At 48.1% G+C, this 20,809-nt stretch overlaps 1 protein-coding gene across 8 annotated transcripts in view; it reads right to left on the bottom strand.

Moving 5' to 3' along the window:
• Positions 1 to 20,809, bottom strand: part of LOC143215415 (ubiquitin carboxyl-terminal hydrolase 48) — an 82,510-nt gene that overhangs the window by 43,410 nt on the left and 18,291 nt on the right. For 6 of the 8 annotated variants that reach the window (XR_013010380.1, XR_013010379.1, XR_013010381.1 and 3 more), the window contains 5 exons: positions 20,438 to 20,545; positions 17,924 to 18,030; positions 7,492 to 7,622; positions 7,026 to 7,145; positions 3,542 to 3,667 (listed from right to left, as the gene is read on the bottom strand). Coding sequence is in view for 4 of the 8 variants with exons in the window: in XM_076437526.1 (XP_076293641.1) it covers positions 3,542 to 3,667; positions 7,026 to 7,145; positions 7,492 to 7,622; positions 17,924 to 18,030; positions 20,438 to 20,545 (592 nt within the window). In the remaining 4 variants the exon portion in view is untranslated. The remainder of the gene's footprint in view (positions 1 to 3,541; positions 3,668 to 7,025; positions 7,146 to 7,491; positions 7,623 to 17,923; positions 18,031 to 20,437; positions 20,546 to 20,809) is intronic. The other 2 variants (XM_076437528.1, XM_076437527.1) reach the window with 1 other exon arrangement.

Genomic DNA, 20,809 nt, shown 5'->3' with positions numbered 1-20,809 from the left:
CCGCTGTCCGACAGCTTCTTAATCGAGTTGATTAATCGGATTTCTATACCTACGCAATTACGAACGGCTCGGCAGCGAAAAGGACGGTAAAACTCCATTACGATCATGCGAAACCGTCTCGCGACCGAAAGGTTGATCACATCGAACCTGGACATGCCGATTTTGATGAAATTCACGTGAGAGACAGTTCTCGCAAAAATATTTTACACCTATCCATTGCCCAACATCAAAAGTTCTTTTCACCCTTCAACCTGGATGCTGGCCGATAAAGAAATACGTGTAGAATATTTTTGCAGACAGGGCTATTGTCCAGCTGCAGTGATCGTCGAGGATGGAACGGTACGATCCTACCGCAACTGGCAATTAGAATTCGCAGCTGGAAGAGCGAAAACCAGTCCGCGAGAGGGGAGAGGAGAGACCATCATCGGCTCTGGTCTCGTCTTCGTCGGGTTTAACGGTTTTGACATCCGAACGCCCGTTGTCCGCCGGTTCGCTTTCATAAAATCAGTGGACTGTGAACGCCGGAATGCGCTGGAATGCTGGAATTATTCCGGCGGTTTCGGAGACGGGCCACAGAATTTTTCTTTCGGCCGGCGCGCGGTCCGGCTCGGCGACAGCGTCGGGGCGACGGCATGGCGGCCGCCGCCGACAGCTTCTGACCCGGCAAAAACAAGGCACGTCCGCTGAATTTTTGGCTGAATCTTCGATCCTCGCGGCCCGCGCGAACTGCCAGATATGCAGCCGGCTGAATCGCGAATGGACATCGCATATGCCCGCCTTCCCGAACCCCTCTCCTCCTCTCGAACCCTCTCACTTCCATCTAACAGATCAGCAGATTTCGAATGACTTCTGAAGCGATCAAGAGTCGAGTCTTATTGCCATTTATAAGAGAGAGAGAGAATAAAGGATCGTGAAGAGAACGAATCAACTTAATTTTTGTACTTTGTAAAAAGCGCCAAGAAATTTGTTAGGGGGTACCTACTTTGTTCGAAGAGGCGCAAGTGACTCCAGAGGATCGAAAGGATTGTTATCAGCGAGTCCGCGAGATAAAGAAGATCGGCCGGAGCTGAATCTCGCCTCGGAGAGAGCTAATCTTCCAGCAGCGCTAGGCCAATTAACACTTCTAATCTCGGTGGGCGACGTTTCCGGCTAATCCCAAGACGAAATCGGCGGTCTTGCCGTTATCTTGGACCATTGCCGACGTTACTTATCCATTGTCTCGGGCTTAAGGGAAACGGTAGCTAGATCTTAAATCTAAATTGCACCTGTTTGTCACTGTCCGCCGTGCCGTTCCCGCGTGCTCGACAAATGTATCGTTCCAGCGACGATTAACTCGCTGCCGGTGAACGATCGCGACCATTTCTGGAAACTAGAAACACCGACGATCTTCCGGAAAGTGTGAGAAATGCTTACGACGTCCTAAGATGTCCGAAACATCGAAATATTCGATGTGGAAGGCCTGATAGAGGACTCGGATGTGAGAGAGATCAAATAAGAAGTCTAAAAGAAAACTGACAAAGTCTAGAAGATCCTTAAACGAGTAAAACATCGGACTACCAGAACTGTGAGCTCCGAGGCAGTCCGAAGAAAATCCAGGAAAGTCTACGCCGCACAGTGGTGACGATTGCGAATCTAGCTGGACCAAAATCAAAGATCTTGATCAAAGACTTCCTTCTAATGAAACGGTTGTTGCAAATGCCCAATTGTCACCACGATGTTTTGAACATTTCGGATAATCTGGCAAGAAAATGTTTCCGACAAAAGTTAATCGATACTCAGTCATCTATAAGTCCCAATAAAAATATTTCACAAAACCTTTTGTTTTTAATCAAAAAATATGATCACGTTAATTTTTCAGATGTCACTAAGTATTTTTTATTACATATTGTTGTAGCTGATGTCAAGACGAGAGAGAGAATCCAATGACCTACGTAACTACGGCTTTAAAATAATGCGATTCGCGATCGGCACCACTGTGCGCCGTCTAGACTGAAACGGAAAAAAACTGAAAATGGAAAAATTCATTCATACGAGTCCAAGAAATTAAGAAGAAATGCATCGTTGCGAATTTCTTCTTCAATCCCACCGTAATTATTTCATTCTGGATGGAAAGACCTTGCTGATATTTACTAGATCGTGTTCCTTACTTAGATCGTAAGTCTTAAAATAATGTTAGAATAATTTTGTCCAGCTAGATTCGCGATCGGCACCACTGCGCGCCGTGGCTAAAGGTAAAATGCGGAAGTATTGAAAAAAATACGAAGCACAAGGGAATTTTTTCCGGAGATGTTTTGTCCGAGAGACATTGTCCGTCGATTGTTTCCACTCCGAAGATCGAAGTTCGTGCGTCCAGAGGTCGGATCGGTTGATCGATCGATCTCGTAGAAAAAGTCACGGTGAAAAAGCAGAAACCGATCTCGCGGTCTGTCCGTAGCGAACGCGGCTGACTAATCCGCGAGTTATGCCCGGCACCGGGCATTTACGTAGCCAACTATTTATCGAAGTTGTCGGGCACGCCCCGCTGCCTCTCTATTCCCTCCAGCGCGCAGCGCGGATCGGTGGAACTCGCCTCGATCGTATCTTTGCCGGATTTTTCAGGTAATCGCCGGTGTAGCGATCCGTTTCAACAGCGATAATTGATTTCCGACTACCGGCGACGCAACGAGAGACCCTGGCAAAAATCGATCGGCGATGCCTCCCGACGCCGCCGCCGCGCCGGTTCCGAGCCTAACTAAACCATCTGTCGCTTCTTCTGCCTCGGCAGATCCTAGACGATCGAGGGAGGATAGAAAAAGGCGCGCGGTTTTCTACAGGTGGAGTCATCACGCTTGTCTCTTGCATCGGAAGACCTTGCGCTCCGTTTCGACATGATACTGAATCGTTGCCGGCTGGTAGCCAATATCAGACTGCGCGGATCTTTATGCAAAATAAAAATTCTCCAAGACATTCATGAAATATCGAAACTATTTAACAACGCACAAACGCGGAGTCTTTAAAGGGACAAAAGTTTCAACCACTGCGAGTCTTGCGAATTATAGCGACTGGTGTTTCACTGGTGTATCCAACCATAGGTGCAGTATCCGCTTTGGCCCGGATTCCGGCGAACGAACGGTTAAAATGTCTGAAAATTGAAAGCAGGAAGCGTGGTTCGGCTCGCATCCTCGCGTTCTTGCGACAGAGAGACACGTCCGAGGACCATTCTGAACGTTCGGGGACGATCCTGAGGGTCTTGCTCGAATGTTTGCTGGTTCGGAATGCGATGCCAGGGATAACGGGGAAGGGAAGCCGGCTCCGTGGCTTATTAGCGGGGCCATTGTGCGACCGTTATCGGAGCAATTGCCCCTAATTGCCACAAAATTTCGCGTTTTCTTTTCGTTCGAATGCCTCCCGGATAATATTCCGGCGAACTTCAATTAATCACGTTCCCTCTACGAGTCGGAATTTCCATTTTCGGGGAGGGGAGGGTAGCGGAGCGCGTACGTCTAGAAATGTGGTCGAAGAAAGTGATGAAAAAAGAAATGGGAGAGAAGTTAAGGCCTACCTTTAAGGTGAGAAGCGCCCCGGGAAAAATGCCGAGCGCCGCGAGACTCTGACTGTGATCGGTGAGCTCGTGTTCGCCGAGCATCAGGTGTTGGTCGTAGGGTCCGGCGCCACAAATCCGCATGGTCTGAAGCAAAAAACGTTTAAAATGTTAGGAGAGGCCAGCTCACGAAAAGTGACCGGAGGTGTTAGGCGTGTTAAAGAGAAAATAATCCCTGGGGAAAATTACAATCGTTGCTCTACGCGCGCGAAAGAAGACAGCAGCATCGGGGACGATCGTCGGTGTAAAATTCCAGCGGCTCCGACTCGCGAGAAGTGACCCGTGAGCGTTAGGCGTGTTGAAGAGAGAACGATCCCTTGGGAAAAATGACAATGCTCGCCGCGCGAATAGAAGCGAGAGGAAGAAGCTTCTGGGACTTGCCAGCGATGGTAATTAAAAATTCCAGCGGACTCGAAGATCGCGCCTCTGCAGCCGTTGAACTCTGAGCAGAGAGGCGCGGACGAGGAGAAGAGCGAGAGAGAAGGAGCGAGCGAAGGGCCAACAACGCGAAGTCGGAATCGAGAAGAGCATGCGTCCGGGTAATTGCTTAATTTGTGGAAGCCGCCTCGAGAGAACGGTTTCGCGTTCGCCATCGGCCGGTTCCTCTCCGGCAGGAGACCAGCAGCTTACCCGTTGCCGGTGTAAACGTGCACGGGTCGGTTTCTGTTTTACGAGCGGGTAACCGCCGGGAAAAAGAGCCAGGGACGCGCAGAAGACGAGCGGGAGGAGCTCGAGAGAAGCTGGAAGAGCGGGAGGAGGTTCGCGAGCGCGCGCGCTCGCGCACCCAACACCCTGGTTAGACCGTGTCCGACGTAAACCGAGTTAAACTGTCGGCAGAACCTCCTTGCGGATCTGTTATTCTTTCACCCTCTCCCTCGGCCTGGTTCCCGCCATCCTCAATAATAATTCCCTCCAAATTTGGACGTGCCATCGAGAATATTAACGTCGAACTTAAAGGCTGGCAAGAATTTCTACTTCTCTAGGACCCTTAATGCTGTTGCTCTTTACGTTCGCAGTAGTCCTCTGCAAGTTCTAGTCCAAGAAGCCTTTGGACTGTTATCTAATTCACTTTCCATTATTTATCCAGTCCACAGGCTTTCGAAAAGCATCGAACGAGTTTCAAGCGTCCGGCGATCGCGCCATCGTTTTTTTTTTCTAGAAACATCGAAGCTATTGCCTACGGTGACGCTGCAAAGAGGGCCGCGTGAGAAATCGATTTCACGAATTCCAGAAATTAGTTCCGACGTACCGATTTCCATGTGTACGAGAGCGCCGATTCTCGCCGCCAGTTTCTCTCGGCCTAACAACGTCCGTCGCTCGGCGAGCCAAAGACCAGCAGCGTCAAGCCAAACAACGAGCGAACCAAAGCGAACGAGCGTGTTCTCGTCGGATAGATTAAAAAGCGGAAGAAAGAAATCGGCGAACAGAGGACACAGAGAGTACAGCGGACGGTGGGGAAAAAAACGTGATCGCGACCGGCGGTGACACGGAATGTGAGTAGAAAGTAATATTTACCGGCGATCGCGGCGTTACGACGATTACGTAAAGCGATCGTCGGTCGAAGCGCACCACCGGCCGTTGTCCCGATTTGCTCGCTTGCTCGCGACTTGTCGCGCGCTCGACCATGAAACTCGCCGGATTTTTGCCGACCGGCAAAAAACAATCGGGAGAGCTCTGTCGATTTTTGTCGGATAGGACCCGACCCGCGAGAGCGACCCTCCGCGAGTATTTCCGTGGCGGGAATCGCCGTCTAATCTCCGCCTGTTTAGTCTTCATGCTCCAGGAACGACGACGGATCCTCTCCTCTGGCAACGTCTTCCCCGAGAGAGCTCTCCGCGAACGCCGACTCGAATTTCACAGTTTTACTACTGGCCAGACCTGGCAATTATTGCGGTGAAACCGCCGGGGCCGGTCACTTTGTGCACCGCAATTTTTCCGCGTTTTTCTGCCGGCGGAATGAAAGACAGAAAATTCGTTGACCCGTTGCTGGAGACGATTAGGCGTTCCAGAATTCGTTACGAATCTCCGGCGTAGATTGTTTCTACGGAGGGAAATGCGACGAGGAAGAGAAGAGTGGATGGTGGCGGCTGCCGCCGCTAGAATGGTCAGCTCTCTTGACAGGCTCGATCGAAAATGGGAGAAAAAAGGGAGGTCGCCTCGGTCAGTGGAACTATAAAGAGAGGGCCACTGAATGAGAAGAGAGGAGGCTCGTCCTCCCATTGACGCCGGCAACCTTTCTCGCGGGCGGATATTAAAAAACATGAAAAAAACCCGGCCGGCCGCCGACAAAAATTCGGTAAATGGGGACCGTCGGAACACGGGGATTAATACCGTGTTCCTCGCTATTAAATATTCACGCTGCTTCCCCCTTTCTAACCCATATCGCGGCGCTTCGATTTCATTTTTAAAGCCTTCCTCGAAAACTACCCAACAATATTTATAAATCATATTTCTATTTATATAATAGTTGTACATTGTGTTTTACTTGTTTTACTTTTAATAACTATTCGGTTACAATGTCCCGCGACTAAAGCAAACCATTTTTATTTTGCATAAAGATCCGCCGTTTCGTGATAGTTCAGCTGTGAACTGCGCGCATTTATGAACATGAGAATGCTAGCAGAGACGAGGACGAAGAAGACGGCTTCGCGAAAGTCGAAGCACGAGCGGAAGCAACACCTCGATGAAGGTCCGAGGAGAGGAAGAGAGAGAGAGAGGGGAAGAAGGGGACCACGTTGAAGAGGGATCGGTACGAGAGGAAGGAAGGCCCAGAGAGACGAACGAAGTGGAGTGAAGTGGAGTGGAGAAGTCTGAGAGCGGAGAGGCCTGTTATTAGCGCGAGGTTTATGCTCTTTCGGGTTTTTGCCGTTGGCCCCGAAGAAGGAGAAGGAGACGGGCGCAGCCTCGCAATATAAATACGCTTAATAGTTTAAGCACACTGCCGGGGCCCGGGCATATGCTAACCAGCCATAACTACGGCTTTACTACTTTCGTCCATCGAACGAACCCGACGAACATCTCTCTCTCTCTCTCTCTCTCTCTCTTGCCTCTGCTCCCGTTCTCTGTTGCGCAGGGTGTCTGACTTTAGGAGGACCTCTGTCTTCGTCCGAAACCCTCGTAAAACGATGCTTTTCTCCAGCTACAGCAATCTCTTTCAATTACCCCGTGATCACTGTCATTGTCAGCAACTACGCTCGATCGTGGAGCCACGGTTAACCCTCTCCGTAATTCAATACGAGACACTGGTCCTCCGGAAGTCAAACATTCGAGACTATTGCGAGCAATTCTTTGGACGGGCCGATGCCCATTCGCGGTTAGGTTAATCGACTCTCGTTTCAACACGAATGGAGATAATTTACAATTGGTCGCGAAGAAACGAATTAAATCTAGAAAATGACCGAAAATTGTGCCAAGTTGGAGGTACTCATAGCTAGTTAGCACTCACCATCAGTTTCAGCTCCTTGAGGGTGATCTCCGACGAGACTTTCAGTTCGTGGGAGCCCTTCAAGTTCCTCCTGGTCCTCGAAGGCCTGGAGCTGTCCATCTTCGGTCTCTTCGCAGCCACCTGAGCGAACCGAAAGAACACAACCATTACACACTCTGCAATCGCTGTAAAGTCTTCATCCACGTATGTTGCAGGCGAACACTTTCGGTCCGGCCCGAGAATAAAACGAAAAAACGGGGGAAGATGATCTCGACGAAGGAGGCAGGTGGGCCCGAGGTCGCGCCACGGAAACGTAATGACGATTATTATCGTGAAATGGACGAGATGGGGCCAATCTCCTTATCGACCGGCATCAATCTGGACCGGTTCCAGGAGACGCGGTGACTCGGCACCCTGGCCCATTAACAAAAATCCCCTGTCGCTACAATGTTGCTGCGTCGTTCGTTTCTTCGTCGCTTCCACTCACCTCGGTGTCTGTTTCGGATTTCGATCCGTCGTGTTCGTCCACACACTTCACGTAGATCGTCGCTCTGTCGTACTTCAGGCTCTCCAGACGCTCTCGCTCGACCCTGGCTAGCATGCAGGCTGCACACTGACCTGGAAAACGCAGGAAAATATTCCACAGATAACAAAATGTACATCGGATACATGAATTTCCGAAAAACCGCCCCCGAAATCGATCGAATGGCTCTCGGGGGGGGGGAGGTGGCGTCGAACGTTGTCGGCCAATTTCAAGATTCCTTTAACACCCTCCCCGGTTGGCCACCCTTCGTTAACACCCTTAGGGGTCAGATTACATCGAGCAGCGAAGTTACAAAGTCACCGAATGAGAAAGGGTGTCGGGGCAGAGGGTAGTGGAGAACGTGGGCGGGCGTTTTGACGACGCCGACGACCGCGACGTCGACGACGACGCCCGACGCCGGGCTCGGCCGCCGGCTCTTATCCCGTGTATAATAGATTGCTTACGGCCGGCGAGATTAATACAGTAATTAATAATATACGGTGACCAGAGCGGCGTAAGAAGCGGCCATTGTTGCTGGCCGGACACCGCAAAAACCGGGCTGAACGGCTTTCAGGAGCGTTACGTCATGTTCAGACAGTTGCCTGGTAAAGGGGCTGTCGGCCAACCCCCACGGAGGAGAACGCTCTGACCCCGAATGAATTCGAATGTCCACCGAGCTGCGCCCGGGGGAGCCTAATTACGCGGTATCGCGCGCCGACACTCCGCAAGAAGAGACTCTCCAACGATTACCTGATCTCGAGATGACCTGAATAGGGGATGCTGCACACTACCAACGGGACCAGTCATCGATTTCCCTCTTGGAAGGCCTGTGTTTTAATTTCTGAACACAAGGAAATTTACGTCGAGGAACTTCTTCGGCGATGATACCGGATTAATTTCTGGCGAGATTGCAGAATTGCAGCTCGTGGAAAAGGAGAATCCCGCAGCGCGAGCAAGAAGCGAAACAATCGGATTTTAGTCGCGACGCCTGAACGTTTCCGGGAATCACGAAGGGATAGGTCGTAGGAACCGGTAGATACTCGAAATGAATTCAAATGTCCACCCTTCGAGTGGATCCTCTCCAATTACATCGCCGGCGGGAGGGTTGCACGCGATAGGATCGTCCGCTATCGAGTTTAATCGGAAATGCGAGGAAACCTGGGCTAATCAGGGACGCGTGGGGACGACTGAGAATCAGCGGCTGCCCCGTGTGCAACCCCTTTTCCAAGTCTTTTAACCCTATCGCTGTAAATCATCCCCTTCGGATCGCTCGACCGTGCTTTCTTGAGCAAACGTATTAGAACGAGTCGGGAATTTCAACGACACCGTTTCAATTAACTCCGAAATGCCCGAGTATCAGTTCGATTTGGAGCTTCTTGAAGTCGCGTTTTCAATTTTCAATTTCACGTCGTAAATGCAGAAACTCCACAGTCTAGCTAGGATAGAATCGGCTAAGAGGATGCACCGCGAGAAGAAAGAGGGGAGCCCGAAAGTCGAGGAGAAATCGCAGGAGGCAGCGATGCGTGTCTCGAACAAACAGCAAGTGGGTTTTATTGGCTAATAATACACAATAGGCTGTAGCGGTTCCCGATAGAGTGGAGAAACGGCGCGGATTTCCTCGTGTATTTCCCTAAAGTGCCATCCGAGGGCAGTCAAACCATAAACGGGCGCCGCGAGGGGGGCAAAAACTTGGACGGGATCGAGCGGAGAAGTTTGCCGGCTGCGGCCAGCCCCGATTCCTTCGGATTTTATCGCGAGCGAGGAAACGGCCCGCGCAGAAATCCCTCGTGGGACACCCAATCGAACTTTTCTTCGAGTTCGAGACACCATAATTCCCGCGGTTCTCTATCAAACACACTTACAAATTATACGCGACGATGCTCGTCCTTGTGAAACCCCTATTTCGTCCAAAACATCCCTCCAGAAACGAGGATTTCCATTGCTCTTCCAATCAGAAGATTCTAGAATCGATCAGACACTTCCCTAATCAATCACCAACACCAATCCCCTTCCAGATTACAGCGATAATTACGTTGCAGTTGGTGATCGAGGTCCCCAATTATATTTCGCACTGTCCCCACAAACGAATCCTGCAATTTCTACGGATCGCACCTGAGACTGGACAGGCACCGGTGATTTTCATAGGAGCTAATTAAGATCGATAAATCAAAGTAACAGTTGGACAGCCGTGTCGGACGTCCCGCAGGAGCTGCAGCGACACGGAAGCCCGGGGATCAGCGTAATAGCGAGTCGGAAAAAAGGAATACGCGGGGTAAAAATCGTTGGAAAGGGGAAGAAGAGAACGCTCGGGGGAAATTGTGACCGATCCGTGAAATTGGATGATCGATGGCTTCTCCAAAAACCGAGGAGAAACGTGTTCGATTCGTCGAAAAAGATCAATGACTATTTCGCTGACTGGCAATCTCTGCTGACTCGATTCTTTAACTATGAAAGATCTCATCAAGTTCGTTATCATCACAAATTCATATCTTCTTTTAAAACTTTTAAACTTTTATCTCTATCTAAAATGCTTATTTTGCATAGAAACTGTTCTACTTTTATTTAAAATCCTGAATTTGCCTCGTGAACGAAAAATTGATCCTTCGCTACCTCTCTAAAATGAACATCAGAACGGGCCCGTTCGGCTTACGTGTTTTCCAAGACGAGTTTTTAACGGAGACAATGTAAGAGATATTTTGTTGACGACTGTTTGCCGAATCTCGGGAGCAACGTTGTAAAAAGTCGGTTTACATGGCAACAAAGGAGCACGACTCGAGGAGGAACGCGAGAGCACAGAAGGAATTTACCGAATCCAAGGAGAGAGCGCGGTTTCCCGTTTTAAGCGCTAACAATGCCAGCCGAAGAAGGAGAAGATCGTCGCAGCAATGATTTCGCTAACGAACGTCTTCGAGCGCCACAACAAAGTCGAGATATAATCCTCTTACGGATCCGGGCGGGTCGCGCGTGTAATCGGGGCTTAAAAGCGGGCATTACACGCGGCTTTCCGGATCCGCAGCCGGGACTCCCGTGTCTCGAGGAAATCGGTAGGACCTGCCGCCGCTAATGGATCCCCGATCGACCAGTTAATTAAACGGGAACCGTGGTTTCCATCCCCCCGAACAACCCCTTCGCTATTCTATTTACAGGCAAACAGAGCGCTCAAACCGACAGTGACGTTTTGAACTGGAGGGAAAAATGAATCGCGCAGCCTTAAACTACACACTTGAAAGTATTTTAGTGAATTTTTCGAAGCAGAGTACTTCAACAATCCGAAATACATCCTGTAGAACAATTTCAGAATATTTCAGAATATTAAAACGAAGCACATCCTCGTCACGTTAACCTAATCTCGAGGCTCTCGCGCGCGTTTCGAAAACGAAGAAAAGAGCACATCGTTTGCGTCCCCGTTTGCTCGAGCAACCTCAAATTCGCCGGCCGAAAAAAGCGAACTGGAGCACCGGGGCTGGAGGCCGGCGATCCGGACGATTAGGCTTCTGGATTAACGAAGGCTCGTCGCTGTCAGTGCCGCGAACCCCAGGTCCGTAGTCGACAGCGAAGGGAGAGGAAGGTTCTAAGTGAGCTTTATCCTCGTTTTATCTTGTTTTCCAACCGCCCCGCGATCCCCTCGCGAGCAACGGACGAGCATCGGTCATCTAGGCGCTCCATTTAATCCCGTTGGAAAAGAACCCCCGTCGCGCGGAGACAAGTGGGGGATATCCAGCAGGATAAGGAGCAGGACACGCGAAGGGAGAGGACACCAGGACCTGGACCAGGTCCAGAGCTAGAAACCGGCGGGACGTCGCTAATTCGACCCTTCGCTAACTTGACCTGCTCGACTTTCCGCGTCCACTTCCGCTCGAATTTACGACGATATCTACCGTGGCGACTGATGAGTCCTCTTAATTGTCCGTGGATAATGTCACTGGTTCACCCTAACCCTAATCTTCAGCTGAGAAATAATCGCGATACCGATTTAATTTGAAGTTTTTACTTCTTCAAGTTACGCCTATTCATTTTTCTCATAAATGTAAGAAATCTCGAAACACAGAAGACGTAGAAAGCTGAAATTTGGTACACAGCTAGCCCAGAGGGATGCAGCAATATGTTTTTATCCCGGAAATCCTTCAGGATCAAGTGCTAAAAATAAATTAGTGGCATATCTCCAGAAATTTTCTAATGAATGCATAAATCTCGCGGGCTTTTAAAAAGTTTTCTTTAATATTTGTATATATGCTACTTTTTCGTCTTTTTTAAATGGAACGCAAGATATAGTAATACTGGTATGAAATGGTAAGATATAGAAACGCAAGTTATGGAAATACGCGAGATAGAATGAGGGGATGACTCCGAGAGACGACGTCTCTTGATGGAGTCCGAAATTGTCCGAAATGGAACCGAATGAACGGAACACCACGCTGACTGAGCTGCTACGGTGCGAAATGGGTCAGTGGAGTGGGGATGAGTCGGAGTGGGAACGCGTAGTGGAGTAGGGAGCGCTGAACGCGATCACGTACTACCGAGCGTCGTGCGACGAGGTATGACGGTTAATATTAACATTTCTTTTTTCTCCTGAACGCACAATATTGCATTGTCATCCAGGTCTGAGCTATGTTTATTAAAGTTTCAAGTCTCTAGCTCATCGAGAAGTGGTTTAAAATTCGATTACAAGATTTTACGCATACAACAACAACAACGACAACTCGGCAAGCTAATATAAGCGTGGTAAAAAAGAGGAAGTGTAATGCAGCCGTTTCTTCTTCGCAGGATTAAGCACATCCAGTCAATGTTGCAATGACCAGTTTTTCCGGTGGGCGAAGGGCCGAACGAGTGTCCAAACAGCGGAACAGGATCGCAGGGCGAGCGAAACTCGAGCAAACAGAGATCCATTTCGGGGTGTCCGGGGAACAAGTCGCAAAGTCGTGTCCATTGGTCGGCGAATGCATATATTAAGACGTGTCCGGCGCACTTGTCGCAGCCCGGCCAGCTCTAACAAATGTCCCTCCTGAAGCGTTTGACCCCCGGCAAAGACCACCCCCGCAGACTAAATCTCCAGGGCAAAGGGGACGGGGGACTATACAAGCATAGAACCGTCGTTCATGGCAGCGACTGCGCGCGCCCAAACTAATCAGCAAATTCGTGTTCTAAATCTAAATCGCCGACCGAATATTAATTCGAGACTGCTGCCGGTGTCCTGTCTCTGTTTCTCGGACCCTCTCGGCTGTAGTTTCGAGACGTCTCTCTCTCTCCCTCTCTCTCTCTTCTCCCGACGCTTCCACGGTTTCGCCTAGGTTTTGCGATACAGAGACAGTGCCCGTAGCTAGGCTCTGATTTGTGGCAGCCTAAGCGATATTTACGAGCGGCGTTCACGGAATCGAAAACGCCGCGGTCGGTTTTAATCGCGTCGAAAAGCCTGCCTTCCCGGAAACCGATTTCGAGTGCGAGAGTAAAAACGACGACGCGACTAATTCGATTTCCTGTCCCGGCTTGCTTCTTCAAGCTTGCCTAACTTTGCTGTCTTCATCGGCCGAGCACCGCACAGTGGTGCCGAACGCGAATCTAGCTGGACAAAAATCAAAAATCACATTTTCGCAGAAGAGCGCGAAACATGTTGGGACTTCTTTCTAATGAAACTCAATGAAGTATTGTAAAATGCTTGGTATTGGAAAATACCGCGCGTGGTATTGGAAAAACCACAATTTTCTCGAAATTGTGCAAGTTTAACGAATTTTCTCAACGTTAAAAAACGTTCGTACCACAATCTCCATAATTATCCCATATTCTGCAAAGTTTCAGCTTTTATTTTTAAAAAATTTCATCGCTCTATCTCATTTCTATCGAAAGTTCTTTTCGATTTTGACACAGATTTCGTCGGTTTGGCCCACTGTGCGCCGTCTAGACTGAAGCTAGCTAATCGTACAGACCGCTGGAAAATGGAAAAATTTATTCGTACGGGTCCAAGAAATTAATAAGAAATGCATCGTTGCGAATTTCTTCTTCAATCCCACTGTAATTGTTTCATTCTGGATGGAAAGACCTTTCTGATATTTACTAGATCGCGTGCAAAGTTTTCGAAACTGCGTACGCACCAGGTGCAGTTGCCGACTATCAGGAAAAACGAGGAAGATCGTTAGCCCGTGGATCTTTCGGCTGTCCTCAGGCCATTAACCGGGCGCAGTCGAACGAGAAACATTTCCTTCCCCGGTTTTCCAGCGGTGATCGCTACGTCGTCGTCGATCGTCGGAGGGATATACGTATAGGGTGGTATTCAATCGCGTCACCTCCGGTTCTGTCAACCGGGAGGCACCGGAATAGTCGAAGACGACGACGAAGCCGAGCGGAGCCGAACGGAGCAGCGCCGAGAGAGCGATCAGGGTTGTCGAGTGATTGATACGAGGTTGGACGGTGCCTAATGCGCCTTCGCGAACGACGGAGAAAGAAATGAGAAAGGACAAGGACGAGAAAAGAGAGCAAGGGACCACCCTTCGAGGCTCTAAGAGTGGGACGAGTGGAACGATCGTCCGCCGCCAGTCCTGCTCGTTAGTCAGGCCCGTATCAGTCACCGAAACCAACCCCCGATTTTTTTGCCAACCACCCCTTGTGGTCCAGCATAGTCCTCGAAACCAGCTAAATTGTCTGTTTGTTCTAGCAGTATCTAAGGATCCTTAGAAAGTGACCAGCGAAGTTACGGTTCGATTGGTTATTGGATCAAACGATTCACACAATTTCGATTTCGCGTGAAGATTGTCTGCTGATCGGTTTCTGAAACACCTCTGGGATAAAACCGGCAAACTGGAGGGAAGAAGCGGAGGATGTAGATCAGGCGAGACGATAGAAGATATCACGGTTTTAAGCTTAAACGACATCTCCATCTGGGCGATCCGTGATCCGCCGGTTGGACATCCGTGCCCGAAGACGTCGGCCATTCGACGAGCGAGTCTCTCTTTCTCTCTCTCTGTTGTTGGCCAGTTTGCAATTCAAATGACTCCGAATGGAGGATCCCCGGGGCCTCGGAGAGAAGGCAGAGCCTTGACAAATGTCGCGGGGAAAAAAGGCCGCGCCATCCGCGACCGAGAGACGGACAAGACAATGGGATGTTTAGAGGGCTCGGGACTCTCGAAACGCCGGTTCCTCGAGGAACGGAGAGGACGTCGAACATCGGATCCCCCTGGTGCTACCGTGAACCGAGAGCCAATTTGCCTGCCAGCCCGACGACAAGGATCACTCGTTCGACAAAGTGGCCGCTTGTGCCTGTGCCCGTGATCGCGCGTGCCCCAAACAAGTCAACCCCGCCCGCGTAAATCTGATCGGACGGCCCTCGACCACCAATTGAATCGTACACGCTATCACTCGATTCTTTTCAAGCCCTCCTTCGTCCCCGTTCCTTCCTCTTCTGTCTCTCCTCGATACCGAGATTCGACTACAATCCTTTCTTTTTTCGAGCGAAACCACTGCGAACGAATCTCACCACTCTCAAGATCTAGCTGCGAGAACCAGGTGTTTAATCCTCTAAGATTTAATATTTAATATCTCGGGTTGTCAGGAAAAACGCCACATGTCACAATTTCAAAAAATTGGAGTTTATGCATTGTTTGAGCTTCATAGTATAGGATTTACGTATTTACCAGGAAGAAGTCATGAAAATAAATTCGAAAGGCTCAACAAAATAATGCAATTTAACCGATGTCTATGTCAAAGCATTAGTGATCAAAACTTTAAACGGCAATATCTAGAAAGTGAAATTATGTGACATAAGGCGTTCTTCCTTACAACCACAGATATAACGTCTAATATTTTTGTTACATCTTGATTACAGCGATAACTACGTTGCAGTTGGTGATCAAGTCACCAGAGACTCGACAGGCACCGGTGATTTTCGTAGGAGCTCATTAAGGTGCAAGAACCAGGTGTTCAATTCTCTAACATTTAATATTTAATATAGGGTAAAGTGCCCAAATATGGTATTAATAAAGATATTAAATAGAAACAGAGAAATATAACATGAAGGATTGATTCTAAACTGCATAAAGAACTGTGCAGCAGTAAATGCACACCGGGCTTTAATGCATCCGAAGGACCGAGAAGAGGCCGCAGTCGAGGGCCAGGGGTGAGAAACTTTTAGAACCCCATTTGGACTGGCACCACCTACTCGTCCCCCCTTCCCACCGCGGCGCCGGTTTTTCTGTCGGTTAATTTTCAGGATACTTCTTAATTATAATGAGACACTTTGCGAGCGCCAGGGAGAGGCATCCGAAACAAACGTGGCAGGGGGGATTTATGTAAATCGACGGCTAATGTCTTCTGGCATTATTCCTTCGGGTTTCGAAGAGGGTAGAACATGGCAGAGAGAGAGAACGATACGAGGGGGTGGTTCCAGGTGTAGAGAGACTACTACGAGCGCTTATTCACCACGCGCACACTTTCACGCGAAAAATGTTCCCCGTGTCGTTCCGCGGACTGTATCTGCGAGCATGATCTGGAAAACACGAAGCCCTTCGAAACTTGACTAATTAATCCGATATTCTGGTCAAGCTCCCGCTAAAAGGAGCTATCGAGTCCGGTCGATTTACGAGAAACGTTCACGGCTCGATTAAGCCACAAATAAGCCCCAGACATATTGAGAGAGCCGGTCGCGATTTATCACGATTCTAATGAAGCTTTGCGACTTAGAAAAAGGATTCAGTTGCACATACGCGGTGTCTCCTGTGCAACGAACACGTGGACGAAAGGAAATCAAAATCGTGTGGTGTCGCTCTATCCTACAGACAACACGATCTACACATTTATAAAATTCTCATGCAATCTAATCGCATATTATAATAAGAATCGCGCAAAATCTAGACAAGTGAAATCTTGTCATTTTGATAAGGCAATACACATATTAGCCATTTTTAATACTCGATAGGCATAGTGTTAAAAACAGAATCGGTAAGTCCATTGTTGAATGCGATAGAAGACAATGGGGAATAGATCAGCGAATAAAAATAAATGTAAAGATTTTAGTTAGTTATCAGAGAACGACACTGATAAGTCTTCAAACAAATTTTGCCACATTTTCAACGTTCAGTTTCCTGATGAAAAAATGTCGAGTACTGCCGAGCCACTGGGTACATGACGAGACGCGCGACGCGATTAGGCCGCGAACATATTCTAGACACATCGCTCGCAGAGAGATCCGGTCGAAAGCAGCCGGTATGAAAAAAGAAGGAAAATCAGCGACGACGGTGTGCGTTGGATTGTGTACCGATAATTAGACCGGGCACGTACACAGAACCGGGGAGAAAAAGAAGGAGAGACACATGGGGGAGCGCCCGTAGCCGGTAACGATCCGCCTAGGGACGATCGTTTACATAATGACCCCCCCGGAATCGTACGAAAATTAATTGCCGATAAGATCGAACGGTCCCAGGATGGAATAAAGAGAAAGCCGTTAATTGCGGCCGATCGGTCTTCGGCCCGCAGTCCACCAGGAAATTGATACGGCTATCGCACAGTAGCCGAACGATAACCGTCCCGCTGTTAGGATCGTTTCAATCCTCCCGCGACTTTCCTTTTTACGCGACTTCGACACCCTAATCTCTCTGCCAATTCCTTTATTGACACGCTTCACCTTCTCGCGATAAATCCGTCCACGATTTATTTCGTTTAAACCAGGCCTGGCCAACACGCGGCCCGCCAGGCGATTTTATATTTCTATTGAAACTTTTGTTTCTCGTTGTATATATATACAAAAAATATTAAATAAATGAAGTGTCATTGTTATATATTTGATATCTTTCATATAATTGAGTTACAGTGCAACGATGAAATGAATCCAATTTTTGCGTCCACATCAAAAATTAATTTTTACAATACTTATATTACATCCGAGAAATATTCCAACTTGAGATATTTTGCACAACGAGTTGTAAGTACTTTTGGATCCACATATGTTTGTGAAACGTCTGTTTTGAAGATGAAATTTACGAAGAGTTCATCACGTGCTTCATTAACAGATGCCAATTTAGAGAACCAGGTAACGAAAGATGTGCAACGTCGAACATAAATATAGATTTACAAAAATTAAGTGAAAGAAAGGATAAACAAATATCTCTTATTAATTAAGACTCGACAGTTAATTATATTGAATTATAGTATAACAATAAAGTTTTATTCATTTTGTATTTGTATTACATTTTCTAAAAGTGGCCCGTGAAACCATTTGGGTTGGCCAGGCCTGATTTAAACCATACGATTGTGGATGTATTGTTGGACTAATCGTTAGGAAACTATCGATTTTGTGTCCCAACGAATGTAATCTTGTGTCTCTTCGAAAAGGACTCGAAAGCAGTGTACCTCTATTCAATCAATCGAAGTGGTACTCGATCGCGATCGAAACGGAAAAGAAGATGGCACTCACCAGGAATGGTGCAGAACTCGAGGCCGTTTTTCTTGATGGCGATCGTGTAGTCGACGTCGTAGAACTGTATCAGTTTCGACCACTCCTCCGCGGTGACTATACTGTACCTGCAAACAGTGAGACAAAAAGCAATCAGCTGTGGGAAAAACCGTGCGTCGAAAACGATGACAAATATACACAGAGCCGAACGTAATAAGCTTCCAGAACGCAGAGCACGTGTAAAGAGAGTAATCAATTTTTCTCGTTTCATTTTCCCGTCGCGCTCGCGCGCGTTGCCTCCACTTTGAAACAGTGAAGCGATCTTCGGTCGATTGTTTGCCGAACAATGTGCAACGATGAAACGCATACACACAGAGGAACGGAGCAGAGAGAGAGAGAGAGAGAACCGGCGTGGCTTTAGCCGCGATCGAGCCAGAGCCAGGGGCGTATTCGCAAGCCGGAATTCACGATTTTCCGACAACGGCGTAGAATCCGTGATGGTTTTTGCCCCGTCCCCCTTAATTATACCGCAAATTAGAAATTTCTTGCCGCGCACCGGCTCCAGCTTTTTGCCCCGCAATTGTTCACCCGATCCTGGCGTGGTTCCTGAAGCTCGCGCGCACCAACCCGGAATCTCGCGCCGCCTTTGATCGATAACACTTTGAAAAATCGACGTACCAACCCCGACCGCAGAACCTCCTCCAAAATTCGCCGATCGATTCAGCCGAAAATCCCATTTTCCCGAATTTTAAAATTATAATTGAACGATCCAATGATGTTAGAAGTTCTGAAATGTAAGTGGAGGAATCCTGTGGAACAACAATTTTCCAAAAATCGGAATTCTCATTTTGGAGCCGCTGTGTGACGGTTGAATGGACGGCAATGTTCGCGAAGTTAGGCGTTCGAAGAGAGATTGAACGCGATCCGGACGGGATGGAAAAAGGTAGCGAGAGGCTCGTTAAACGATTTAATTGAAAGTGATCGCGGTGGGTAATAAAAATTAGGGAATACGGGTCGCGGCGGCCGAGGGCTGGGGAATTTATGGAGAACGCGATGGGGAAAGGGGCACGAGAGAGAGAGAGAAAGAGCAGAGAGGCGGCGCTGATACGGGACGATGATGACTCGGCCCGATAATTAGTTGCGCGACATTAATTTCGATTCAGCGCAATATGCCGCCGCGGTCTCATTTGAATTTTCACGAGGCAAAAACCGTGCGGACGAGCTTGTCGCCTCTCCTCGTGTATTTGCCTAACGCCCGAATAATGGTGGATGCATCGAGGAGGCACCGGAGAAAAAGGGAGGGAATCAGAGAAATCATCGTCGAGGGGACAGAAAGAACCGCACGAGCCGATGGGACACGATATCGCTGGCTTTTATCGAGCATAATTACCGCCGTCGATAAATCCTAAATCGGGTATCGTCCGAATGAATTCTAATTTCGTCGTCGAATTATTCTTCCGTAATAGGCTATTCAATTCTTTCAATCCTTACACCGTGTCAAATTGCAGCTACTCATTTTTCAGTAATAATAGCATTATTCAAAACAGTTTGAGTATTACTAAATTCGTCTGTATTCTACAAATTGCAAAAAGCCCCAATGTAAATGAGATTACATAATTAGAATTAGAATTGCTTCGAGTCAATGATTCGGGGGGATGAATTTTTTAATGACTCGAAAGGTTGAGGGGTGCTCTTCTAGATTCAATTTTCCCTCGATAAAGAGCGCGTCGCGGAAAGGTCGGGAAAAATAGCCTATTCAATTCTTTCAATCCTTACACCGTGTTAAATTGCAGCTACTCATTTTTCAGTGATAATAGCATTATTTAAAACAGTTTGAGTATTACTAAATTCGTCTGTATTCTACAAATTGCAAAAAGCCCCAATGTAAAAAAGATTACATAATTAGAAATAGAATTGCTTCGAATCAATGATTCGGGGGGATGAATTTTTTAATGACTCGAAAGGTTGAGGGGTGACTCTTCAAGATTCAATTTTCCCTCGATAGAGAGCGCGTCGCGAAAAGGTCGGGAAAAATGATTTTTTAACGGGCTCGAGGGTCGCGAGCAGACAGCCGACTTAAGCCGTCGGCTATCTTAGGCAGATAGTGGACAATGGTTTAGCATAATGGTCAGAGGGTGGATGCCAAGGTTTCGCCCGGGGGCCGTGTCGGTGACATTTTCGCGTATCCATCACGTCACGCAGCCTCGGAGGACGGGGAAAAGGAAGAAACCAGTGCCAGGAGGTCACGCACTTTCGCTTTATAATACCGTGGCCCCCGGAGAAGATCTTTTCTCTTGTCCCTGCTCTCGGAAAAAGAGACGTCTCAATAAACATGTCTCCGTGGAATGGACACCGTAGTTCGTTACATTCCACCGGCATTTTCACCGAACGAACCGAGACACAAACTACATTCTCTGAGACGTCGCACTGTCAAAGCGGAAACAGAACTATTTCCAATATCGTGTTATACTCTGAAAAATGATATTATTCATTTCAGAAACGAATTTTTATTCGATACAGGAAAGTTTTACTTACATCTCGTTGGTGGTCGTCGGCTGATAGAGAAACCCTTTGTGCTGCACGCAAAGCAAAACAGCGTTCCGAATTCCTATGGGCGGTGCTTTCGAGAACACTTCGGCGTATCTGCAACATGAAAATAACAAAATTAAATCAACTCCGAGCCAGAATAAACGATAAACGTTCGAAGGGAAATAGTGGTTCCTCTTTAAAGGCCAGTCACTTGAAAATAACAAATTTTCCAAAAGTCCCAGCAGAGAAATGTCGAAGGAACGAGACACGAGTGATAAATCCCCGGGCATTAAAAATATATTTTCAGGATTATTTTTTACGGGAGACTGTCAGCCAGTTAATCGTTTCGAATAATGCAACCTCGTCCGTGACACGTCT

Source organism: Lasioglossum baleicum, chromosome 13 (assembly GCF_051020765.1).
Source record: "Lasioglossum baleicum chromosome 13, iyLasBale1, whole genome shotgun sequence".
In the NCBI taxonomy this organism is placed as follows: domain Eukaryota; kingdom Metazoa; phylum Arthropoda; class Insecta; order Hymenoptera; family Halictidae; genus Lasioglossum; species Lasioglossum baleicum.
The sequence above is the reverse complement of the archived record's forward strand: the minus strand, read 5'-3'. Positions and strand labels throughout refer to the sequence as shown.